The 27,891-nt window shown below is 44.7% G+C and overlaps 1 protein-coding gene across 3 annotated transcripts in view; it reads left to right on the top strand.

Moving 5' to 3' along the window:
* Window positions 1-25,199, top strand: part of NFATC2 (nuclear factor of activated T cells 2) — a 177,397-nt gene extending 152,198 nt beyond the window's left edge. For 2 of the 3 annotated variants that reach the window (XM_077460532.1, XM_077460531.1), the window contains exon 10: window positions 17,989-25,199. In XM_077460532.1, the coding sequence (XP_077316658.1) occupies window positions 17,989-18,044 (56 nt within the window). In that variant the 3' untranslated portion in view covers window positions 18,045-25,199. Of the gene's footprint in view, window positions 1-3,742; window positions 3,822-17,988 lie in introns of all 3 variants that reach the window. The other variant, XM_077460533.1, reaches the window with a different exon arrangement.
* The last annotated feature ends 2,692 nt before the right edge of the window (window positions 25,200-27,891 follow it).

The raw sequence follows: 27,891 nt of genomic DNA, 5'->3' as shown, positions 1-27,891 counted from the left end.
CTCGTGGAATGGCGTCAAACTTTTAGCCTCAAAAATCTCCATAAGCGACATTTAAAAAATTCTACAGGTTGCATTTTTTGCGTTACAAAGGAGGTCTAGGGCTAGAATTATTGCTCTCGCTCTACCGATCGCGGCGATACCTCACATGTGTGGTTTGACCACCGTTTTCATATGCGGGAGCTACTCACGTATGCGCCCGCTTCTGTGCGCAAGCTCGTCGTGACGGGGTGTTTTTAAAAAAAAATTTTTTTTTTTCTTCTTATTTATTTTAATTGATTTTATTTATTTTTACACTGTTTTTAAAAAAAAAAAAATGGATCACTTTTATTCCTATTACAAGGAATGTAAACATCCCTTGTAATAGAAAAAAGCATGACAGGTCCTCTTAAATATGAGATCTGGGGTCAAAAAGTCCTCAGATCTCATATTTGGGCTAAAATGCAAAAGAAAAAAAAAAAAAAAAACTGACATTTAAAAAAAAAAATATACCTTTAAGAGGTATGGGCGGAAGTGACGTTTTGACGTCGCTTCCGCCCTGCTATGGTATAGAGACGAGTGGGGGCCATCTTAGCCTCACTTGTCTCTATGTCCAGCTAGGAAGAGGACCCGATCGCCTCCGCCGCTACCGACGGCTCCGGTAAGCGGCGGAAGGTGCGGGAGGGCGGCGGGAGGGGGGGGGAGCACCTCTCCCGCCGCCGATAGCGGTGATCTCGCGGCGAATCCGCCGCGGAGACCACCGTTATCGTACAGAGGACCGCCGCCTGAAGAGATGGACATCTCGGTTGTGGCAGCAGCTGCTGCCGTTACCGAGATATCCCTCTTCAAAAAAATCACGTACATCCCCGGTGGGCGGTCCCCAAGTGGTTAATTACGATCATAACGAATGACCCGAAAAGCGAAAAAAAATAAAATAAAATAAAAAGAACACATTTTTTCGGCAGTGCACATGTCTAAGATGAAGTCTAAATTGCAATCCTGGTATTTGCCAAAATAATTTGTGTGTTCCTATGAACTCACATTGGCGCTTTTCTAATATACTTTGCATATACCGCCTGGCGGTGGCCCCGGCAAGCAGAGAGCCCATAACATTGACACTACAGGCAGTCCCTGAGTTACAAACATCCGACTTGCATACAACTCATACTTAACCCCTTGGAGCAGGTGCCTCCCAGCCCTTTAAGGGGTTTAGGATGCCAGGAGGCAGGGTGGGGTTTATGATCATGTGACTGCCATGATTGGCCGTCACATGATCGGACAGCTCCCAACTGCAAGTAGCGATTGGGAGCGTTCCATTAGCTACGGTAACTGTGCTGGGAGCCCACAAGGAATGCGCAGTTGTATTCACACCAATTCAAGAACGGAGGCAGCACGACGTCTCGCTGGTCCCAGAATCTTCCGGGGGGGGGGGGGGGGGGGGCCATCTTGCTGCTGCCATCTATTGTCTGGCGGACCGGTCAGCAATCCCACATCAATACATGACCAGTTAACCCTTACCTATGCAATCAAAACAATTACTAGAGTTGCACTTAAAAAAATGTACTTGTTCCAACCTGTATACAGGTAAACCCAGGAACATGCAGTCACTATATCTGGTCTCCCCAGGAGCCTGCATTCACTTTATCTAGTCTCCCCAGGAGCCTGCATTCACTATATCTTGTCTTTCCAGGAGCCTGCATTCACTACATCTGCTCTCCCCGGGAGACTGCATTCACTATATCCGCACTTCTCGGGAGACTGCATTCACTATATCTGCCCCCCCAGGACTCTGCATTCACTATATCTGGTCTTCCCAGGACCCTGCATGCACTATATATGGCCTCCCCAGGAGCCTGCATTCACTTTATCTAGTCTCCCCAGGAGCCTGCATTCACTATATCTGGCTTTACCAGGACCCTGCATTCACTATATATGGTCTCGCCAGGAGCCTGCATGCACTATATCTGGTCTTCCCAGGAGCCTGCATTCACTATATCTGTTCTCCCCGGGAGACTGCATTCACTATATCTGCTCTCCCCAGGAGCCTGCATTCACTATACCTGGTCTCCCCAGGAGCCTGCATTCACTATATATGATCTCCCCAGCCTGCATTGACTATATCTGGTCTCTTACAGTACTCATAACATGGAAATGCAATTATGTGCTAAATATATTTTCTCATCAGCATTCAGCAGTATATAGCAGTTGTGTGACTTCTATCAGTGTCTGGCTGAGCACTGGCTAAAGATTGTAGGAGGATTTTTCATCCTCCTCTGATTTTACGATGAGGCTGTATGACCCCTGACCGTCTATCTGGACAGTGCTGATTGGCCCTGTGTGCTGATCATTTGCACCCTCCCAAAAAAATAAATCAAAATAGACCTCTAGCAATACACACCAAACTGCATGGGGACGTACTAAACTGCATATTGGGATAATGGGATGATTGGGTTATTGGCTGCAATACTCAGAACTCTCACTAGTCAGTGTACTTTATACACATATATATGGTAATGACTCTGTTTTTTCTCAAAATATGTTATTCTTTCCTGCAGTGCTCCATACAATGTTGCAAGAAGCAGTTGCTAATGTTTAACTGTTCACTTTCCTATATATATATATATATATATATATATATATATATATATATATATATATATAATATACGTACAACAGAATAAGTTAAATATGTTCCTATGTATGTTTAACTACAATATTCCACCCATAATCTCCATGTAGAAAAATAGTTATATGCATATTATGATCAGTAATGGGTTAAATATGTTCGTTGCCAGGTATTAACATGTTATTCCTCCCATAAACCCCATGAGAAATAATAATTATACCAATATTCCCATGAAAAACAGGTCAAATGTAATTTTTCCACTACTTCTGTATAATTTACAATGATTCTGTTGTACATCTCCATATATATCAGCAAGTGAACAGTTAAACATTAGCAACTGCTTCTTGCAACATTGTATCGAGCACTGCAGAAAAGAATAACATATTTTGAGAAACAACAGAGTCATTACCATATATATGTGTATAAAGTACACCGACATCTAGTGAGAGTTCTCAGTATTGCAGCCAATAATCCAATCATCCCAATATGCCGTTTAGTACGTCCCCTGTGCATGTGCAGAGTGCCTCCAAGGCTCTGTTCTATCAGCAGATGGATTGGGGACAGTAAAAGAAGGGGAGGATTAGAAAAGACTGGATCAAAACAGCCTATTGACACAATGCAGAGGACAGTGAGTATAGCAAGCATGCTTTACTGCATATACAGAATGATTTTACGGGTGTGGGTTTAGTAAGACTTTAAGAACAAACCCACATAACCCATCTTGTTGGTAATCTGGGGACTGCCTGTAATGTCCCGTAAGGGAACCAGCCTGTAATGTCCCGTAAGGGAACCTGCCTGTAATGTCCCGTAAGGGAACCTGCCTGTAATGTCCCGTAAGGGAACCTGCCTGTAATGTCCCGTAAGGGAACCAAGTACAAAATCCTATATATATGTTTGTACTTTGCTGGGATGCTGACAGACAGTGGGGACAGATATTCAGAGGCTATCATCACATCTGTCACCACCAGCACTCCTCATATGTTTTTTTTTTTTAATTATTGTGTAATTATTTGGTTGAAGTTGATGGAAATTTGTAATTTGACTTCTGGCACTCAGAAATTGAAAGTTGCTTTGGATTTTTTTTATTTATTTTTTCTATATACTGGAAACTGAAAATTGGTTTTTGCAAATCTTTTTCAGAACTGATAGATACAAACCTTAGCTGGATACAAAACATTATATGAGGCCGAGGGCCACGGCTCTGTGAGTCAAGGAAAAGGTAACTCATTTTACTACCTCTATTCCTGGCAGCTTCTCACATTTCTGATGCCACCTCTCTGAATCTCTTTTATGTTTCTGTTTCACTCTGAATCCACCTGACAGGCTGGTCACCCCTCGATCTTTCTCTGTCTTTAAGGAGCATGCATGATTCTTCAATACTTTGGAAAATGTCTCCTAGTCAGGCTGGAATGCACTTGTTTCTTCTGACTCTGCTGATTGTATTAAAGTGTATGTAAAGTCAAAACATGTTTTGTTTGGTTTTAGATATAGTCAGGGAATGGGAAAGACCTCTGTCAGGTTTTATTATCCTCTTCACTTCCTGTACCAGAGACACAACAGGAAGTTCACATCTCCCCGTTTCCGAATCGTGGGGCAGAATCGCCACGGTTCCGTCCGCAATTCGCAATAGAGGCAAATTGCAGGACGCACCGTGCGTTACCTGTCAATTTCAATAGCACCCCCAAACACGGGACGATTTTCCTGCGATTCATCAGGGGACAATAACGGTAAAATCGTGCGAACAGAATCGCGGGACACCTGTCACCCCAGAAGAAGTAGATGAGCTACTGCAATTCTATTTGCGCAATTTTACCACGATTGATGCCAGCCCCCCCCCCCCCCCCCATACGCCAAGATGTGAACGGAGCCCTAGGTGTCGTTCACACCTTGGTGTTCCATTTTGCGATTTGTAAACGCCGCAAATTGTGGGACGTCCTGCGTGCCCGTTTTCAGCTCGTAAAACACTCATCTCAAAATTTCCAAAACGCCCAACAAGTAAAATCCCATTTGTTTAAATGACCTCCCTGTTCACATCTGAGCATTCTGTCGCCTGAAGCAAAATGCCTGAAGCTCAAAAAAAAAGTACATGAGCTTCTTTATAGGCAGATTATAGGCGTTTTACATTGGTGACCTTTGGACCTCAAAATGTCTGTACAAAAACGCTGGAAAAAACTTAAAAAAAAGGCCAGGAAAATGCCCTAAGAACACCCTAAAAAAAAAAACCTTAAAAACACCTGGAAACGATATGCTCAGGTGTGAATGCAGCCTTAATGGCGCAATATTGCCACGAATCACCGTAAAAACGCACAAACAGAATTGTAGAACGTCCAATGCGTCGGGCGTTCCGTGATTCTGCTTGTGTGTTTTTACTGTGATCTTACAGCGATTTGTTGGGTGCAAACTGCAGTTTTACAGCAATTCGCCAGGTGCAATCAGGGCAAAATCACGCCGCGATTTGGTGACATTCAAATTAGCGGGGCTCACAAGGGCGTCCTGCGATTTGCGGCGTTTCCGAATCGCATCAATTCTGCCCACAAAATAGAACGCCAAGGCGTGAATGGAGCTTAAGGGAAGATCTCTCTGAAAAGAGTTCTCACCTTAGGCTCCATTCACACCTTGGAGATTTCCTTTCTTGGTCATCTGAACAAGTGTCCCCATTGGATATTCTTGTCTTGGTGACTACTTGATTTCCTTTCACTCTTTGCCTTTGGTGACAATAATAATTCCAGAAAGGGGTTGTAACCTTCCCATATTATATGCAAAATGAACACACAAAAAAAAAAAAAGTTTTGGCTTTAAATACATTTTAGCTTATTCTTGTTGCACAAACTGTTGTTGGATAGAAAAAAATGATGCATGTCTATCTATAGAGCGATGTATGAGGAACAATATTCTATTTAAACCTGACTCTAACCAAGGTAATTAGGGCTTCATTTATCAGCCTGTCTGAAATAAGAACTGTCTGTATCACCGGATTTGTCATTTAGATTCAAAACCCTGGAAAATGAGGGACCTGGAATACTTTGGTTGGGTCCTCTGGCTCTGTATAATTCTAAAGGACACTTTGATAAATGGAGCAAGCTGATCTGGTAATTCCAGTCTAAGGCCATCAAAGTGGTTTTAATGGGCTGAAGGGTTTTTTTTTCCCCTTAACTGCATGCAAATATTGGGCCTCTCGACGGGTGATGCCAAGCGGGCACGTATTTACATGAATTTATTTGAATACAGCTGTGCTGAGAGCTTGCGCGCTACCCGGCACAGTTATTGGCGCTTAAGAGAAAGTTGTTGATCGTTGCGATCGAGAGCTTTGCGACCATTTGACTGCGGTGACAGCCAGTCACAGTGGTCACATGATGATAAACCGCTGCCCCACCTACCGGCATCCTAAATCTCTTAAAGTGCCAGGAGGCTCCAGCTCAAAGGGGTTAATGCCTTTTATGCATTAAGGCGAAAAACCTTCAGTGTTCAGCCCCCCCCCCCCGCCCCCTTATACTTATCATGCCCCACCTCGATCCAGCCATGTGCATGAGAGCAGAGGCTCTCCCAGGTCTCTTTCTCGCCTCATTGGCTCACACAGCAGCAGGAGCCATTATCTCCTGCTGCTGTCGATCACAGCCACCAGTGAGCCAATAAGCGGAGGGGCTCTGTGTGTGAATGGGCGATGTTTATTCACAGGAACGTGGCTCAGGAGTGAGCCTGCTCAAGTGCCACCATAGGAAAAGGCTTGCTATTGGGGGGGAGGGTACTCAACAAGGGGGAGGAGCCAAGACCGCCGAAGGAGCACCCAAAAAAGAGGAGGATCGGTGCTGCTCTGTGCAATACCATTACACAGAGTAGGAAAGTACACAAAGCTTTAGTAATAGTTTAAAGCAGGGGTCTCAAACTGGTGGTCCTCCAGCTGTTGCAAAACTACAAGTCCCATCATGCCTCTGCCTTTAGGAGCCTTGGAATGCCTCATGGGACTTGCAGTTTTGCAACAGCTGGAGGGCCGCCAGTTTGAGACCCCTGCTTTAAAGCAAGCATTCAAGCTTGTAGCTGGCCATAGATGGATGGGAATTCCTCTGGTTCAGCAGGACCTGGGAGAATTTCGGCTCATGCTTGGCCATTCCTGATCATGGATTATTCTCGAACAGGACTGTTGGAAAACATTCATTCGATCAGTAACTGTAGCCAAACAGCTGCATCGCTGATCATATAATCTGGTAGCTATCAGCATTTTATCAACGAGGTCCCCCCAAGTCACTGTGGACCCCAATGGGTGAAGGGAGAGGAGTTGTGTGTCTGGTAGAGATTGCTCTGTATAGTAAAACAGACCGGTCTCCATATTGCGTGGGATGAAAATACAGCGATTCTCAATAGGAACAAATTTATTTTTTTGTGGTGGAAGTGCAATCCTCAAAGTCTTCCCACAAGCTGAGATCCATTTGTCATTTACTAAATGCCCCCTTAGTAGTGGGGGGGGGCCCTCTATGAAGCAACAATCACTTTTTCATTTTTGTTTGTTGATTTTTATTTTATATATTTTATTTTTTATATTCTTTTAGTAACTTTTGTGAATCATTGTTGTATTCTTTCTGTGCAGTTAGTTAGCACCTTCCTGTTGTGTGCTCTCACTTCTCTCCTCTATTAGAGAAATCCCCCAGATCCACTTTAAAAGGAGAAGTACGGGAAAAGCTTGTTTGGCTGGACTTCTCCTGTGGATCGCAGCAGTGCAGTTCGTTCTGCTCTCCTGTGACCTGTTTTCAGCAGACAGCAGGCTGAAGTCCGCCGTCTGCTGATGTCACAGAGCCGGTGTTCTGTCGAGAAATGCTCTCCGTCTAAAAATGCCTCAGACGAGTCTGCACATGCCACTACAGCTGATAGGTTGATCAGCTGGCGTGACGTCAACATGGCGCATGCGCAGATCGTCGGAGGCATTATCTGATGATCTGCTAAGCGCCGAGAGAATGAAATTGTCAGATTCTGCCTCACTGTTGCCGGGCGGGTTTTGGCTGTATCGAACGGCATGTTTCCTGTCTGTTGCACGGTGGCTTGAGTGTGTTGAATGGTGGGTTTCGGCTGTGTCTAAGGGCGAGGTTAAAACACACCCACAACCCGTCCTTCAACACACCAACAATCCGCCCCGCAATAGCGAGGCAGAACCTAACAATTACATTCTCTCCCAGCGCTTAGCAGATCATCGGATAGTGCCCCGGACGATCTGCGCATGTGCTGTGTTGATGTCACGCCAACTGATCAACATATCAGCTGGAGTGACGTGGTGTACTGCGCATGCGCAGACCCACCAGAGGCATCTTTTGACATAGGGCATTTCCTGATAGAACACCGGTCCAGGCTCAGGCAAGGTTGCAACAATGGAGTCGGGATCTGCCTACATGTCTGAGAGCCTGAGCCGCCCCCATGTGAGCGAGGGGGGGGGGGGCAGAGCAGGGAGCCAGTGACTGCCAGTTGCTAGCTCTCTGCTCAGTCTTAAGCCGGTGGGGGACCGATGCTGCATCGGAAAAAATCCCATAATTCTCTTCTAATGTTATACATAGTTATATAGTAGGTGAGGTCGAAAAAAGACACAAGTCCATCAAGTCCAACCTATGTGTGTGATTATATGTCAGTATTACATTGTATATCCCTGTATGTTGCGGTTGTTCAGGTGCTTATCTAATAGTTTCTTGAAACTATCAATGCTCCCTGCTGAGACCACCGCCTGTGGAAGGGAATTCCACATCCTTGCCGCTCTTAAAGTAAAGAACCCTCTAAGTAGTTTAAGGTTAAACCTCTTTTCCTCTAATTTTAATGAGTGGCCACGTGTCTTGTTAAACTCACTTCGGCAAAAAGTTTTATCCATATTGTGGGGTCACCAGTACGGTATTTGTATATTGAAATAATATCCCCTCTCAAGCGTCTCTTCTCCAGAGAGAATAAGTTCAGTGCTAACAACCTTCCCTCATAACTAATATCCTCCAGACCCTTTATTAGCTTTGTTGCCCTTCTTTGTACTCGCTCCATTTCCAGGACATCCTTCCTGAGGACTGGTGCTCAGAACTGGTCAGCATACTCCAGGTGTGGCCGGACCAGAGTCTTGTAGAGCGGGAGAATTATAATTTTATCTCTGGAGTTGATCCCCTTTTTAATACATGTCAATATTCTGTTTTCTTTCTTAGCAGCAGCTTGGCATTGCATGCCATTGCTGAGCCTATCATCTGCTAGGACCCCAAGGTCCTTTTCCATCCTAGATTCCTCCAGAGGCCATTTGTGTTTTCTCCCAGCCCAGCTCCCGCTGCAGCAATCGGATCTCCGATTAACTGTTCTCAGTTCATTTTTATTCGGCTACCTCTGAATTAATTTGCTCTATAAAACTATGAGGTGTGCGGAGAGCCAACACCAATAGCGCGTGGCGCGTCTAATGTATTAGTCACCTGTGTCTCGGAGGAATACACTGCACGCATTGTGACCACACCGCACACGCTCCTGTATATAACCTCTCCCTTTGTGTATCCATTGACACGCCGGCTACTCGTAGCTGCCATTCAAAAGGTTCTTTTTTTTTTTTAAGAGGCTTGGCAGCCACCTGCTGGCTCAGGAAACAGACCTTCGCCAAACAGTGGCCCATTCAGCTGGAAAATAGATTTTAATATACTTTTTACAACTTCTCCACAAAGGCCGGCTCAATACCGAGCGATCTCACAATAAAACCCTGCTTTATTTTACATGTGGCGGGTCAGGAAATGAACACCTTACAGACCCGCTCACACAAAAAAGCCAAAACCGGAGGGGTAATAAGCAAACATAAAACAAGTCCTACGACCAACAATGCCATATCCTGCCAGAGCCATTCGATTACACTTGAAAACGTTATTTATCGGTGTCCTCGTGGAGCTTCATATCTCTGGCTTCGCCAGCAAGAGCTTTCCATCCCTTGTTGTTATTGTGGTTCAAGTATTAAAATAAAAACTCAGATTGACTGTTGCCAGCAATAGTTTGACCCCGTTGCTGACTCTAGTTTAGTTTTGTCTACAAGCAAAATTATTCTAAAGAAAGATTGTTCTCTACAAAATACAATTTTTTTTTTTAGAAGGAATTGTGCCCAGGTTTGGAAACATTGACCACCCCTTAGGCTAGGTGTAGAGCCAGGGCTGTATTCAACACAGGGCAAAAGGGGAAGCTGCCCCAGGCCTAGTTATTGTTGTGGGGCCCAAGGCAACTTCCCCTTGAGCTTGCACTGCCCACAAATAGTCGATAAGTAGATTCGGGAGGGCCCAAGAAAGTTTTTGCCCAGGGTCCAAACAATATTAAAGATGGCCCTGTCAGGGCTGTCCAACACAGGGAAAAAGGGGCAGCTGCCCCAGGCCATGTCATTATTGTGAAACCCAAGGAAACTTCTCCTTGAGCCTGCACTGCCCACAAATAGGTGATAAGTGGATTCAGGAGGGCCCAAGATAGTTTTTGCCCGGGGTCCAATCAATATTAAAGATGGCCGTGTCAGGGCCATCTTTAACACAGGGAGAAAGGGGTAGCTGCCCCAGGCCCAGTCATTGTTCTGGGACCCAAGGCAACTTCCCCTTGAGCCTGCACTGCCCACCAATAGTTTATAAGTGGATTCTGGAGGACCCAAGAAAGTTTTTGCCTGGGGTCCAATCGATATTAAAGATGGCCCAGTGTTTGACAGGCAGTGAGGAGGCGATATGACCCCATAAATGCTGGACCAACGTTCTGCAACTGTGTGCATTGCATATGAGAGTGCACAAGCTTTGCGATTGGTCACAAAAGGCACCAGGAGTTTGGCACATTACTCCATACCCAGATGTACTGGGGATTTTTTCAGGTGAACCGGCATTGAAATGATTGTCAGATGAGCGAGTGGAAGGTAAGTAAATGTGTTTTATGCCTCATATATACCAGTGGTTGTCAACCTACAAGGCATATGGAGCTTCAACTGCGGCCCTAGACATCACCAATATAATCTTCAGTACATGTAATAATAGAGAGGGCTGTCAGAGATTGCAAACACACACTACAGGAAATGGTGGTTAGAGACTGTTACATGAGACTAGTAGACATTACTGCTATCACTTCTTTATAAATCAATGCTCCCACTACAGACTGCTGGGGTCCAAGGGCCATAGAACAAGTACCAAAGTGCTGAAGGTTGGGTACCAGGGCCCTATACACTAGAGGGAAGCCTTTACTTTGCCCGGTATGGGCATTGTACAGACTCACTGACACTTTACAGGACAAATCGGTCAGATCAAGTGGCAATCATCTTATCTTAATCATCCAGTACAGGACACGGGACTTGTATTCTCGTGACTAGGGATGAGCCGAACCCCCCCCCCCCCCCCCCGGTTCGGTTCGCACCAGAACCTGCGAATGGACCGAAAGTTCGCACGAACGTTAGAACCCTATTAATTACAATGGACGCGAACGTTCAAAATCTAAAGTGCTAATTATAACAGCCGATATGCATGTTATTGTCCTAAAAAGGGTTTGGGGACCTGGGACCTGCCCCAGGGGACATGTATCAATGCAAAAAGAAGTTTTAAAAACTGACGTTTTTTCTGGAGCAGTCATTTTAATGATGCATAAAGTGAAAAAAAAAAGTGAAATATTATTTTAAATATCGTACCTGGTGGGGGGGGGGGGGGGGTGTCTATAGTATGCCTGTGAAGTGCCACGTGTTTACCATGTTTAGAACAGTCCCTGCACAAAATGACATTTGTAAAGGAAAAAAAAGCCATTTAAAACTGCTTGCGGCTATTAAAGCATTAAGTAATTATTAAGTAATGTCTTGTCCTGGCAATACGGAGGAAAATCTTTGAGAAAAATGGCATGGCTACCCCATCACCCCCCTACCCCAGCCCATTACCAGCCCCTTTCGATCTTGTATGGATATTAAGGGGAACCCCACACCCAAAATATGTTATGTTAATGTTAGGCAGGTGCCTGTGTTGCACAAATGAACTACACAATACCAGCAACGAGGGGGCAGATTCATGTTATGCTGTGCAGGAGGCACACTACACTGACTGAATATTAGGCAGATGCCTGTGTTGCACAAATGAACTACACAACACCAGCAATGAGGGGGGGGGGGGGGTAGATTCAGGTGTATGCTGTGCAGGAGGCACACTACACCCACTGTAACAGCGCTAGGTTAGGAAGCAAAGCAAAGCTGACACTGTCCCTGCCTATCCTGCTCTCTCCCTGAACACTACACTCACTGTAACAGTGCTATCTAAAGAAGTAAAGCACAGCCGACACTGTCCCTGCCTATCCTTCTCTCTATGAACGCCGCAACACACTACACAAGGCCGCCGCGCTGGCGGCCTTATATAGTGTGGGGCGTTTACTAAACCCCCTGAGCTATAATTGGCCACAGGCATCCAACCTGTGGCCAATTATGGCTCTCCCCGCTGCCGGCACTGTGATTGGCCAAGCATGCGGGGTCACAGTGCATGCTTGGCCAATCATTAGCCAGCAATGCACTGCGACTGGCACAGTGCATTGTGGGCCGTTCGTATCACACGAATTTGATGCGAACGGCCCACAAAGTTCTGTTTTCGACAAACGGACGAACGGACGATGTTCGATTCGAACATGGGTTCGAATCGAACATCGGGCTCATCCCTACTCGTGACTGGTCACTGGCAAAAAAACTTGCTAGGTCCATACATAAAGTACACCCATATACCCATGCCCACTCCAATATTTTTGCTAGTGTCATTATGATGATTTGTAGTCTTCTGGTGAAGTATCAAGATCTAACTGCTCATTGCCCCGGGCCAGCTAGCAGTTTCCAGATTGGTTACCCTTGGTGTGTACCTTGGGGACTTTGCCTCAAGAACTGGATCCTGTGTTTCACCTTGGCATGAAGTGCAAAATGTGTAGTTAGTCACAGGCTACTATACAGGTCAAAAACCATGTTCCATTTCTATGTTTCCCCGACCATAAAGACCCCTTTGGGGGTATGCTCAACCTGATGAATGAAGCCTGGAACCTTAGTAGGTTCAGCATAGTGAATAAGGTGTGACAGAATTTCCCTGTAGCTTGGCACCAGTTCCAGGTGACCCCTTTAGAGGTACGCCCACCTTGACAATGGAAGCCTGGACCTTTTGTAGGTCCAGCATAGTGAATAAGGTATGGCAGGGTTTACCTGTAGCTTGGCACCAGTTCCTGGTGACCCCTTTGGGGGTCTGCCCACCCTGGTGATGGAGGCCTGGACCCTTTGTAGGTCCAGCGTAGTGAAAAAGATATGACAGGGTTTCCCTGTAGCTTGGCACTAGTTCCTGTCTTATAATAATCAGTCCACACAGCATGGATGGAGGAAACCCCCCTTCCGGCTGTTGTCTTCAGACACCTGTCACCTATGGATGTCAGAAAATCTGGGCACCCTATCAGATGCAGTCACTGTTCAGTCACATATTTTGCATTGGGCTCCTTCAATTATTTAATTATTTTTCAAGGCCACCAATGGCCTGAATGTTGGCTCATTGAGTGGGAATTGTCCATGACTCAAGCTTTTTTTCAAACCATTCTGATTACTTTGCAAGGTAGCATTAATATTTTTATTAGGTTTTTGTCACAATTGGTTAGCAATACTGCTGATACATTGTATTAGAAAAGACATTAAAAGGTCTGGTGACGATACACTACAGTAGAAAACATGAAATATCTCTTATTAGATCTCACGCCTACAGGAATACAGATGTTTTATTAGTTTCCTCGCCTTTATTTTACCGATTCCGCTTCTTATATACGAGCGTCTGGGACGGTGATGTTTATGTGACACCATTCTTGTCGTTCTCAGAGGATGTTACCCTCCCACAGTGCCCACTTCTTCTACCTCTTACTATGTTCAGACTCTCATTGTTTCCACCTAATACTCCTCTCACTTCCTGGGTATTCAATTTAGGAAGTAATATGTCAACCGCAGAGACTAATAATAGATGTGCGCTGTTAAAAAAGAACCAACAGTTTGATAAATCATCAACTTTCATCTGCGGTGATTTCCATATGACGCGGGATGGATTATCTGAGATACATACTGAGAACTATATACAGTTTGGTCCAGTGAGGGGCATCAATAGTGTCGTGTGTGTGTCAAAATACACTGTACACAGAGTACACTGTCATGTCCTGACAGAACTACACTTATAGTACACCCTAGAGCTGGCCAAAATGAGAATCACAATTTTTTTTTCTTAGAATAAAAAGATCACGATTCTCGCGGCGTAAAATCTTTCACATTATACAAAAAAAAAAATTGGGAAAACCTTACTGGTTCGTTTTTATTTTTAAATTCATTAAAGTGTAATTCGTTCCCAAAAAATTGCATTTGAATGACTGCTGCGCAAATACAGCATGACATAAAATATTGCAACAACCACCATTTTATTCTCTAGGGTCTCTACTAAAAATATATATATATAATGTTTGGGGGTTTGTAAGTAATTTTCTAGCAAAAAAGAAAATGATTTTAACTTGAAACCAACAAATGTCAGAAAAAGGTTTAGTGCTTAATTGGTCAAACTTCCCTCATTTACACACCAAAGTGTATTCCTTTGATCTAAAGGACAAATTGTTACAATGTTTATACTTAAGTTCCACTGCTAAAGAATGTTGTGATTCTTGGCAGACTGCCCAATTTTTTTCCCCCTTTCTTTTGAGGGCTGTCTGCTTTAGCAGAACAGAGGGAATTCTCTGCATAGAAAGAATCGGGAAATACTTTGCCAAGATCGCAAGGGGGAAAAAATGTTGATAACTATCCTTAACAAGTAATCGCGCAGCTCTAGTACACCCCCCCCCCCCCCCCAAAGCCTTCTGGCTGAATTTCAATCCATGTGTACCCCACTTAAAGCATAAGTAAACCCATTTCTGGCACATGCCGGAAGCGTAACACTCCCATTGGTTGTGCTCTCAACCAAACTGTCAAACCATCCAATGGCTGGTGTCTAAACTGATCACACGTGCAGCATCATAGAAGTTGTGGATTAAACAGGCAAAGATGGCAGCTTATTTGGCTGAAGCTGATAGGGCGGTTTACTTACACATTAAGCCCGGGTTCACACTGCTGCCATCTCAGAGATCACATGCGATTCGGACCCGCACTGCAGGTTGGCAATCACATGCGATGTCTGTGAGATGCAAGTTCAGCCATACAGTTGTCTGGCTGAACTCGCATTAGATTCGCACAGAAAATAGTACAGGGACTTTTTTTTTCCCCGCACTGGAATTGGATAGCATTGGGTGTCTAGAGTTAGGGGGGCGGGGCGAGGTCGTTTAGGTGAGAGTGAAGTGAAAGCTTTGCTTCCAGAATTTGTCTTGATTTGGGGATTACCTGGGCACACAGGTAAAGAACATACAGAGGTACCTTGTGCTGTCAGATCTTCAATGTGAACCTCCCCTTTGACCATGCTGTAGCACAAGGCTTGACAAATTTGCTTTGAATCTAGGAGACAGCTAAAAAAGTCAGGAGACAGATTTTTTTTTTAACTACTTCAATACCTGGCACTTACACCCCCCTTCCTGCCCAGACCCAGTTTTCCGCTTTCAGCGCTGTCGCTGTTTAAATGAAAATTGTGCAGTCATGCTACACTGTACACAAATAGAATTTGTATCATTTTGTTCCCAGAGCTTTCTTTTGGTGATCACCTCTGCCTTTTTTATTTTTTGCTAAACAAAAAAAAAAAGTTTTTCTTTTGTTTCTGTTATAAATTTTTGTAAATAAGTATGTTTTCTCCTTCGCTGATGGGCACTGATAAGGCAGCACCAATGAGGTGGCACTGATGGGTGGCACTGGTATGCCGCACTGATGGGCATTGATAGGTGGCACTGATGGGCACTGAAAGGCTGCACTGATGGTTACTTATGGGTGGCACTGATAGGCAGCACTGCTGGGCACTGATACGCACTAATATGCGGCACTGATAGATGGCATTGATAGGCATCAATGTGTGTGCTCGTGTCATGCCCATACATGTGCCTAGGGACAAGGTCACCTAAAGTCGAGGGCGAACATGCCCCCCCCCCCCAAGATGTATGATTATATGTTAGAAAAAATCGAGCACTAATCTGCATACTCCCCCCTAAGAATAAATCCCCCTTTCCTCCTGGTACAAATCCACCCCCTTGCTGAAATCCCCCCTCCTGGCACAAATCTTTGACCCCTCATCCTCCCCCCAACTCAAATCCTCACTCTCACCATATGCCCCTAGCACAAACCTTCTACCCCTCGAATTTCCCCTCCGAGCACAAATCCCCCCCCACACCATGTTACCCTTTCTAGCATAAACTCCCAAATCCCCCTCCTAGCACAAATCCTCTCAAAGCCCCGCAAATCACCACTCCTAGCACATCTACCCCAATTTCCCCTCCTAGAACAATTCTTACCCCTGACATCCCCCCAATTTCCACCTCCCAACACAAATTCCCCCCCAATCTCCTCGTAGTGCCCCCCACTTCACATATCATCAGTGTCCAGGGCAGCCGCCCCTCCTGTCCACCCTTTTGTCCGGCCATTCATGTGCCATTCTGTATATGGTGTCTGCACTTCTCACTGCACTGCCTGTGACACAGAGATCTAAGGACTTCCTGTATGATGATAAAACAGGTTATCTTCATATGTCGCCTGTCATATTTGTACCCGCCATCTTCTGGCTGGATGCAGATCACTCCTTCTCTACATCGGGCTAAACTATAAAGACTGAATTCATTAAAAATCTACTCTTGGTTTTCTAGAAGAGGTGAGGAAATGAAAGCAAGACACATTCGTCACTATGAGCAACCAACAATCTCCTTGCACCTCATATTAATGAGCTTTACTGTAATATTGGAATTCCAGTTATAGCTCGGTAAAGTGCATACCAGTTTCTTTTTTATACTCTATGTAAGGCATAGTCCACCTCTTGCAAAAAAAAAAAAAAGACGTAAATGCACCAACATTGATAAAATAAAAATCTCACTTTTTGCGTTGAGGCCTGCAGAGCCATGATCAGTGTTTGGCAGGTGTAATGCACAGACCCCAGCATGGTTTACCCCCAGTACCTTAGATGGGCCTTCTGGTATGGCGCTGGAGGAAGTGCTGGCTTAACAGCGATGGGACTTTTAATAACAAATCTCCATGAATGGATGTAGGGTTGCCACTTGTCCAGGATTCACCTGGACAGTTCGGGTATTGAATCATGTGTGCGGGTTTCAGTCCACCTGAAACCCGGACACAATATTCAGACCATGCTGCGGCTCCCCAAGTAACCGAGATAGTCATACATCTGTTGCCACTGTGGGCGGCTGTTAGGGGGCAGGTCTGGCATCAATGAAGAGTGGGGTGGTGATGTCATAGAATGCATTAAAGAATATGTAAAGGTTATTTATTTATTTTTTTAACAAAGATGTCATACTTACCTCCTCTGTGCAGTTGGTTTTCCACAGAGTGGCCCGATCCGCTTCTTCTGGGGTCCCTCAGCTGCGCTTCTGGCTCCTCCTCTGCTTGAATGCCCCATTGGAGCATCGGGGGGGCCCATGCGGGCTTGTTCCCGTGTCCTGCTGTTGCGTCAATTGACACAGACAGCAGGACTCGGCCCCGCTCCCTGACTCCCACGACATTGGCTTTGATTGACAGCAGTGGGAGCCAATGGCCGCACTGCTATCAATCCATCAAATCAGGACCCAAGACACCGGCTGAAACTGGTGTGCTCATCCCCATCGCTGGAAAGATCAGGTTCAGGTAAGTAAAAGGGGGGCTCTGGGGGGCTGCTGCATCACAGGAGGTTTTTCACCTTAATGCATTGAGGGTTTACAACCCCTTTAAGATAAAAAAAATCTTCTGCCGTTATAACCACTTTAACTCTGTAGGCTCTGCTTGTGTAGTGTAATCACTGCATGTGCAGACAGAGGGACATGAGCCATCTGCTGATAGTTCCCATCCTGTATGCCACTTCTGATTTGGTGGTGATCTTTTAAAGTGGTTCTAAAGGCAGAAGGCCACAGGGTGCAGCAGCTCCCCTTAATACCTACCTGAGCCCCTGGGTGGTGCAGAGAGACCCGAAACGGGTTTATCTGCTTAGTTATTGTGGCACCTGCAACATTATAATGGGGCAGAAACCTCTGTTATTTCCCCATTTTCTCTTTCCTTGCCTTTCTAGACAAAATGTTGTATTTCTGAAAGCAGGGCATCAATATGATGGGCAGCTCGGCTCTCACGTACGTTTTATGGGTAGGAAATGGAATGAATTGATCACTGTAGCGTTCATAGAGCTCTGACAGCAGGCGGAAAGCCATTCTCATGTTGAACATAAATATAAAATCCTGCCTCCATTTCCTTTCCTCCTCCAGATCTCTCAGTGTTTACTTTATGTGGATTAATTGTAATTTTCTGCTCTTTTTTTTCTCGGCAGTGAATGAAATTATCAGGAAAGAGTTTTCTGGCTTCCCTGCTAGAAATCAAACATAGAAGAAGAGGACCTGGCAGACATCTTTTTATTGAACGGCTTCCTTCTCGACCTGCGAGACCCTTCACACCACCTTCTGTTTCCTCTGCGACTCCGCCACACATTGCGCTTCTGTAAACATCAAAAGTTGTAAGAACCATTGTCCTGTCATAATAAATGTATTGCACCGGCTGAGGCCAACAAGGGAAATCCATACATTCGCCATACATCAGCCGTCTCCTTTGAACGTTGACGGATGATCTGAAACTTCTGAGAGCCAGAACAATCACCACTTCACATGGGAAGTGCTAGAAAACGCAAGTATACGCTGAATATTCACCATCGCTGGCTTAGGACATTCAACGCAAATCTTCCTTGCTTTCTGGACACAGATGTGCTATGCTTGCTCTATCACATCACAGGTGGACAGCTTGGCGCGTTCAACCCCCTGATTGTCCACGCTGTACTGATTAGTAGTCAAAGAACATTCCACATTCCTTCGCTTGTTGTGAGAGATTATAGATCTCCAGCGGTGGCCGCATTATGCCTTAATAACTTAGTGCGGTCCTTTCTTGTTATCTAATAATATACACCACTCCCCTATACAGCACCTTACCTGCCTTTACCGTATACCTGAGTAATATCCTACAATGCGTCAGTAGAAGACAATCAGATCCGTATATTTTACTTAAAACATATTATATACATATATTTCTATTGTCTTTTGTATAGAACATTTGTGGCATTTAAAACAGGGATTCTTCAGAGCAGGCCTGGTGCCCTCCCCCCCAGACCCTACCAATACGCTCTGTCTATGTACAGCCCCAGTGCTCCCCCATATAAAGGCCTCATCCCCCACAATCCCTGTTTTAAATTCTATGTAGAGGTCTCAAAGAGATCTTCTGACAGCAACTGTAAATATTTAATGCAGAATATGTTATTTATTGTGTCTAATCAAAATGTTTAGAATGATATGAATTTAACTAATTTTGCTTGTTTTATAAATATATATAGAACTGGCCTTTGTATATTTCTGTGGTATATAATGCTTTAAATAAGAGTTTATTGGAGGTCCCAGGGACCGCTTTATCACTAGGGCAGAGCCTTCGTTGCACCCTATTCCCCAGCTAAGGAGCCTTATCTATATAAAGTTCTCTCATGTTCATCAGAGACCAATCACAGACATGGTTCTTAACACTACACATGCCTGATTGGTTGACCATTCACCTCCTATTTGGTTTAGTGGAGGATATAGAACAAGTCATTGCCCCACCTTTCATCTGTAATAGCCAACCTGACATGCCGTAAACTCTGACCTGTCCTGAGCTGAAGAGAAGTTTCTCACTGCCATATTCTACCCTTCGAATGAGAGTGGCGGTTCATTCGCACCGACCACACAGACAGAGCTTCCACAGACCATCATTATGACCACCGAGAGGGTCCTACTCCAGTCGCCATCACCTGTGCAGCCATTCCCACCAAGCCACAGCTTTCCCAATACTAGCGGAAACCATTAGAGCCAAACTGTATAGGAAGTCTGACAGAAAATGACATGAACAGCAGTTGCCCAGGAACCTCTCTAGTCCGGGATCAATATTACTTCCATATATTCAGTACTGGACACAAATACTGAAGTATCACTAAAACAAGATTAATCAATGCCGTCAGAAGGGGTCACTCAGACACATGAATGTCGTCTCAGTAGACGTGTCAGCATTCACCTCTCTGGACTACGACTGTCCTATATAGTGTTTGCAGTGGGAGAATTTTTGCAGCAAAGTCTGCATCCATTGCCCATGTAAACGTAAAACTGTCTTCAAACATTTTGCTCATACATTTATTAAAAACACAGAGAGGGGAATTCAATAAAGCTGCTGCACCCCTTTTCTGGCAGGGTGCCTGTGCCTGATGGTCTCCACTTGCTCCTCTGATCCCCACTGAGCATGCGGATGACAGGTCCTTCTCTGAATTGCTGTGCAGAGTGGAGATGGACACAGCCCCACTCTCCTCTATGGGAAGATCGGATGAAAACGGACCGCAGTTCCATTTTTTATCCAATCCTCCAGACGAATGGAAAATAAGACCACTGTCCATCTGGATTAGGACAGCTGCGGGTGTCAACGGACATGTTACCGATGACATCCACCGCTACATAGGAGTGAATGGAGGGTCCACCTCATCCCTTTAAACCCAAACACATATGAATTACACAGGTTCTGAGGCTAATTTAATGCAGATAAGTCATCAAGGTGAGTTTAATTACCACCTTAATCAGCCACAGAACCCGTGTAATTAATATGTGTTCAGTTTTTAAAGGGATGAGGTGGCAACCCTAGTCTGGGTCAGGTATTGTCCTACACCTGAGGACCTATACATCCGCTGCTCTTCTCTTTATCTCTGTCCCAAAGCACAAACCAAAAATGTCATTTCACAATCCAACGCAGGTAACTGAACTATATAGACATTCCTCAAACCAGACCAAGATTATAATCCAGGATAGGTTTCAGAATTCTATGCACGTTTCTTTCCATCCTTCCTTCCTATATTCTGACACCTTCTTCGAGACCTTCCTCCTCCTCACAGTACACCAGACTGTACTCTATACATATTCATGTCTTTGGATGCTTATAAAGTAAAAATAGAAGCTTCCCCAAAGAAATAAGAGTAACAAGACTGCCTCTACTACACTGACACAGACCAGAATACTGAAAGAAGAACTGTCTGTATTCTCGACAGCCCCTATAGAATTGCCTTATCAGTGCAGTGCCTGCCTCAGCAATCTATTCAGTTTACACCAGGGGACTCCACAGCTCCTCCAGCTGTTGCGAAACTACAAGTCCCATCTAGAGTTGCTACCTCATCCCTTTAAACCCAAACACCTTTCAATTGCACAGGTTCTAATTAAATGCAGATAAGGCACCAAGTGAGTTTACTTATCACCTTAATCAGCCACAGAACCTGTGTAATTAATATGTGTTCGGGTTTAAAGGGATGAGGTGGCAACCATAGTCCCATCATGCCTCTGCCTGTGGGGAGTCATGCTTGTAACTGTCAGCCTTGCAATGCCTCATGGGACTTGTAGTTTCACAACAGCTGGAGGGCCGCCAGTTTGAGACCCCTGGTTTAGACCCAATAAGATAGTCGTTGTACAGCCCAATTGAAACATTTGGCTGGCTTTAGGCCTAGTAAACACGATCAGAATATCGGACGAAAAATACTGCTTTCGAAGCAATCGTATGATAATACTGCTTGTTAGCACGAGAGCCAATCACGACTATTCATATGAAATTATCCAAAGGGACAAACAAAAATATTTTTTTCAGACGATAGCAGAACGAACAATTTCTCGTTTAATCAGTGCAGTAATTTGTTTGAAAAAAACACAACAAAAAACGGGAAGACCAAGACCACGCGTGGCCGGAAATAAAAGAATACAAGACATCACTTCCAAAGTCGTATTCTGTCGTATGAAAATTTTCTAAATCGTAGTAAGTTTTCGATATGAGACTAGCATGCAAAAAGCATAATTCGTCCGATATTCTCATCGTGTGTATGAGGCTTAATTATATACGAGATTCATAATGAACAGCTCAGAGATCAGTGATGATCCATCTCACTGACATTCGCTGACATTCCAGTAGCGGAGGGCCTCTTTAGCGGTGGCGGGAGGCGAACTGGGCTGCGCGCCCTCCACTGTCAGCGAGGCCTTAATGTGTTTACCTAGGGAGAGGGATGTTCTCACTCTGCCTGGACGGCAGACATGTCTGCACACGAGGAAGCTGTTTTTTCCTCAACAATGTGACTGTTTTCACCAGCGTGCCTTCCTGCCATTGTACCAAAGAATCTCACATCGCATTGTCCGCAGCCTGCGCAGACCCTCGTCTATTTTCCATCAACGTAATACCGCACGGTGCAGGCGGGCTCAGGAATACCGTGTGTGCGCTGCTCTCTGCCAGACAGATGAGCCGCCTTTCTATGTGCTACAGCCATTGTGACACCTAAAGGAGATGACAGGTACTCTTCCCACAATGGCCGTCTTCACCTCAGGAAACAGCTGTCACATGTTCAGGGTAGAGGATAAAGACTAGTCATTGGCCACCATGGGCAACACTACTATTATCTTTCACCTCTAGTGCATAGACTTCCACCCAAAAGGGGAAGTTCTGCTTTAAGTCCTCCTCCCCTCCCATATTTGTTATGTTATTTTTTTTTGGGTGGGGGGGGGGGGCTGGGGGCGTAGGTACCTCGTTTTTGACAGGTACCCACTCCCTCTTCCACTTGGGATCGCCTTGGTGATCTATGTTGAAGTTTTCCTTTCCACCGCCCTCTCCACAGTCTTCTGGGAGACGTCACAGGTCCAAGAAGACTGCGGGACCATTCACAAAGCACAGTGCGGATCTCTGATGCAGAGTGGGCAGCCGGCTGTGAAGACAAAAGCAGCATAGCCGGCTGCCCACAGTTAGGATGCCAGCGCCAGGAACCCAAAGCCTAGTGTAGAGCTATCCCGGGTGAGGACCGCGCTCGATTCCTGCACAGGCAACTGTCCTTTTATTAAAAGTCAGCAGGATTTGTAGCTGCTGACTTTAAATTTTTTTGCCCAGACTGAGGCTGGGTCCACACTATTGCAAAATTATATGCGGGGATCCCCCCCCTCCCCCCTCCACATTCAATTCGCAATAGCAGGAGATTTTGACCATCTCTCTATGGAGCCGGTTCACATATCTCCAGTGCGAATTGCACCAGAGTCTTGTGCATCTTTTGGTTAGTTTCAGGTCCGAATTTAGCCAAAAATTCGGGCTGAAATCGGACCTGAAACGGTGAACGGGGATGCACTGGACCCCCTGCTGAGAGCCGAATGCGAAAAAAGTGTGAACCCAGCCTAAACTTCCTCTTTAAAGTAAAATTACATTACCAGACAAAATAGATGGACTTCACATTTCTGCTGGTTTTGTGGTTTACAAAACCACTTACCACACTGTACAGCCAGGGGGTTCTCCATTGCTTCTGGGGTCACTGCACCACCTTCTGCTGAAGCCTTCCCCTGTCCCCTTAGCCTGCTCAGAGCACCCTTATACTGCTCCCTGTGCCTAAAACATGTCAACACCGTCCAATGTGTTCCATTGTTTATTCACAGCCATTAACCACTTGCCGACCGTGTCACGCAGATATACTGCGGCACAATGGCACTCCTGAGCAAAATCCCGTACAGGATAAGCGTGTCGCCGAGATTGCGTGCACGAGCGCCAGCACAGGGATTTGTGTGTGTAAACAGGAGTTGAGGAGACATATAGTTTATTCCTTCTAAGTAGGAAAAACAATATGCCTCTTCTCCTACTCACTCTCATCTCCACATCCCCACACAGTTAGAACACGCTGAGGGAACACACATTTAGCCCCTTCATCGTCCCCCATTTTTAACCCCTTCCCTGCCAATGACATTTACACAGTAATCAGTGCATTTTTATAGCACTGATCGCTGTATAAATGCCAATGGTCCCAAAAAAGTGTCAAAAGTGTCTGATCTGTCCGTTGCAATACTACTAAAAAATCACAGATCACCGCCATTACTAGTAAAAAAAAAATAATAATAATAATAATAATAAAAATGCCATAAATCTTTCCCATAGTTTGCAGACGCTATAACTTTTGCGCAAACCAATCAATATACACTTATTGCGATTTCTTTTTTTTTACCAAAAATATGTAGAAGAATACGTATTGGCCTAAACTGATGAAGAAATTTGTTTTTGTTTTGTTTTTTAACTTTTGGGGATATTTATTATAGTAAAAAGTAAAAAAATATATATATATATTTTTTTCAAAATTGTTGAATTTCTGAAAAAAGCAAAAAAAAAAAAAAAAACGAATGAAAAGAAAACGAACAAATTTGTCAGTGCACGTATCTATTTGATATACAAGTGCTTTGGATTGTAAAGCATGTTTCCGGAACTAAATCTGCTCACAATCCAAGGTTGTACTGTGTATAGAAAAGAAAAAGAAAGAAGGTGGACAGAATTCCTCTAGAATCCGGGGATTGATTTGTATCCCCCGGAGATCAGTTATTGGAATCCTCTCGGGATTCCCCATCCTACAGTATACAATATTGTACAAACATGATCTTCCTCAGGAATTGTACGTTCATCAGATAATGCCACATCCCTTCACTTACAACCCAGGGACGCCTTATATGACCAAAGTACAGAGGACACCGACCAAAGAAATCTGCCCGACACCGCGCCGCAACCCACGTACATGTCATATATATATATGTGTGTGTGTATATGTGGGTGTGCAATACAAGATAGGCCAGAAATGTGCTTACAGCGTGACCTCACCCTCAGATTACACAATTATGGATCGTTATTTGGTAAGTGGCCCTGAGATTCTTACTGATCACATAATTGTGGTAAGAGTACCTGTCACGATTGGATACAATGTAACGCTTTTAGTCGTTTTATAACAAAATAAAACTATAAAACGAAGTGTTTTCTTTTGCCAGAGGAAGGATGAAAGATTGACTCTCACTTCCTCTCTCTAGTCACCAGAACAGGAAGCCAGGGGGAATCCTCTACTGCCAATAGTTAGATCAGCCCCCTCCCCCGGTGTAATGCTTTAATGAATTGGGGGTCCAAGCTGTCCCAGCTATCTTCTCACACACCTTTGCTGGCTCCTGAACTCTCCTCTTCCTGACAGCAATGTATCATCATGTCGTTATGTGCAGTAACCTTATAGATAAATCATGTATGCCTTATACTATGTTTAGATTGTAAGCTCCTTGGAGCAGAGCTATTTACCATTGTACATACCCCTCCCTCCCTCCCCTACAAGGATGGTGCTCTAGGAAATAAAAATGAAGTTATACAGCACAGTTTTCTCATACTAAATGCTCACTGAAGGCCAGCCAGATGCGGATAGTGAGCATTATACCAACTGTTCCATCACACAGCGCACCTATACGGACCAAAGAACCTTCCCTTCAATGTACGGGGGGGCAATAAACAATTTGCACCCCCCCCCCATATTTTCTGTCTGTCCTCTGTATGAGATGAATAACAGCCTGTAATGTACAATGTCTCATTATAACATCCTGTATGATATTCCGCCGCCTTGCAATACAGTTCTCAAAACGTAACATAGCATGTTTTTTACATAAATACATTTTATATTCTGTATCTCTATCCCCGTGTCTGTCTCTTTATTCTGAACGCTTCATGAAATGAAAGGGCATGCTAAAAGGAACACAAGATCCCTGAAAAAATGAATTCTGATTGGTTGCTGGGGGGGGGGGGGGGGGGGTTACATGGCTTTTTGCGTTTTGCTCCATTTTGATAATAGTAAAACCATTGTACAAGTCAGTGTACGTTCCTTTATACCTGCTGAGTTATATAGAAAGAGAACAATGATAAGAGATCCCGGAGGGGGTCCATTATTCAAACGCTATTCAAAGCTGGACAGTTTTGGTTACAACGATCACATTTCATTGGTAACCCGTCATCCTCATCCTTGCATCACTACCAAGGGACTCACTGACTGCCTCTCTAGCCACTTTAAGGGCCGGGCCCCTTTCTGAGATTTGTTGTTTACAAGTTAAAAAAATTTTTTTTTTTGCTAGAAAATTACTTAGAACCTCCAAACATTATACATTTTTTTTCTAACACCCTAGAGAATAAAATGGCGGTCGTTGCAATACTTTCTGTCACACCGTATTTGTGCAGCAAATTTTTTTTGGGGAAAAAATACACTTTTTTTGAATTTAAAAATAAGACAACAGTAAAGTTAGCCCAATTTTATTTTTATATTGTGAAAGACAATGTTACGCCGAGTAAATTGATACCCAACATGTCACGCTTCAAAACTGCGCCCCCGCTCGTGGAATGGCGACAAACTTTTACCCTTGAAAATCTCCATAGGCGACATTTAAAAAAATTCTACAGGTTGCATGTTTTGAGCTACAGAGGAGGTCTGGGGCTAGAATTATTGTTCTCACTCTACCGACCGCGGCGATACCCCACATGTTTGTTTTGAACACCGTGAGCTCAGCGGGACGGGGCGCATTTAAAACATTTTTTTTTCTTATTTATTTTACCTTCTATTTATTTTTTTTATTTTTATTTTTAAATAAAAATTGTGTCACTTTTCTTCCTATTACAAAGAATTGAAAACATCCCTTGTAATAGAAAAAAAAAAACATGACAGGTCTTCTTAAATATGAGATCCGGGGGGTCAAAAAGACCTCACATCTCATATTTACACTAAAATGCAATTAAAAAAAATGGCCCTTTAAGAGCTGTGGGCGGAAGTGATGTTTTGAAGGCGCTTCTGCCCTGCTATGGTATGGAGACGGGTGGGGGCCATCTTCCCCTCACTCGCCTCCCTACCCAGGAAGGGCAAGGATCTAATCGTTGGAGAGCAGATGAGAGAGAGAGGGGGGGGCCCTCTCCCGCTGCCAATAAAAGTGATCTCGCGGCGAATCTGCCCCAGAGACCCCTATTATCGGAAACCAGGCTGCCCGCTGAAGAAGAAGAGTATATCCCGGGGTTATGGCAGCTAGCTGCTGCCATAACAAAGATATCCCTCTTCAATCTTACGACGTATATTGGCGTGCTGCGGTCCGGAAGTGGCTAGGCTTCATTGGCTTTTTAGGCCAGTGACCCCCCCCCCCCCCCAAGAATCAAACCAGGATGAAGGAAGTAGGCTAGCCCGGAGGGGGGGGGGGCTGTAGCTTTAAAACAAGTGAGCAATAGCAACTTCCATATTCCTATTTAGACAGGTTCACTTTAATGTGGGCAGCTGGGATTTTATTATGGACAGCTGACCTCATAACAGTTCCCCCCCCCCCCCCCCCCCCACAATAAGACCTAGCCTGATTTTCAGGGAGGGCTGCAATATAAGCCCTACCCCGAAAATAAGCCCTAGTAAAGTCCATGTAAAAATATACAATTTGTTTTGTAAAGATGTTATACAATACTGTGTCTCCTTTTTGTCGAAATTACCTTATTTACAGCGCCGCTAGGCGCTCATGTGACTTGCTGGAGATCTTCTCCCCTCCTCCCGGGTGATGTCAGCAGGCCCCTCCCTCTGCAGCGTTCAGAGCGGGGGAAGAATAGCTCCGGCGGATCACATGGAAATGGAATTAAGGTATTTTCGACAGTTACAAAGGGAAGCTTCACTGGACATTATATAATATTTTTACAAAGGGATTACATTTTTTGGGGATTAAGGACATCATAATGAGGAGCTGACGGGGGGGGGGGGGGGGAGAAATGACAGGGAACATAGATAAGACATCCCTTGAATATAAGACCTAGAGCAGTGGTCATCAACTCCTGTCCTCAGGGCCCACTAACAGGCCAGGTTTGCAAGATAAGTGAAATACATGACAGGTGATTTCATTTGCTGCTCAGTGATTGCCGTATTCTAGTCTGCATCTCCCCCAAGGTAATACATAAAACCTGGCCTGTTAGTGTTTCCTGAGCACAGGAGTTCAGAACCACGGATGACTGATCTAGTGTGATTTTAGTAGCAGAAATTAATATAAGACCCGGTCTTATTTTCAGGCAAACACAGTACATCATTTATACTAGCCGGGAACACGGGCCAGATGTCGGGAGACATTTGTCGGTTCAAAGAAAAAAACAACAGCCAACATTCAGCCCGTGTGAATGTCAGGCCAGCATGCCGGAAAACCAGCAGCCCGATGGCAGAGAGTGCTGATCGGAGTGTTCTGGTGTCCCTGTCAGAACACAACAGCTTAGTAGGGAAGATTGCTGTACTAATGTCAGATGGTTAGTACAGTGGCTCCAACCGGCTCCAGCTGTCCACAAGGTTTAGGAGTGTGTCTATGGGAATGTTTGACCATTCTTCCAGAAG

This window comes from Lithobates pipiens, unplaced genomic scaffold, assembly GCF_037356315.1.
Source record: "Lithobates pipiens isolate NorthernLeopardFrog02 unplaced genomic scaffold, aLitPip1_a1.2 Scaffold_28, whole genome shotgun sequence".
Lineage (NCBI taxonomy): Eukaryota > Metazoa > Chordata > Amphibia > Anura > Ranidae > Lithobates > Lithobates pipiens.
This window is presented reverse-complemented; position numbering and strand designations above follow the sequence as displayed.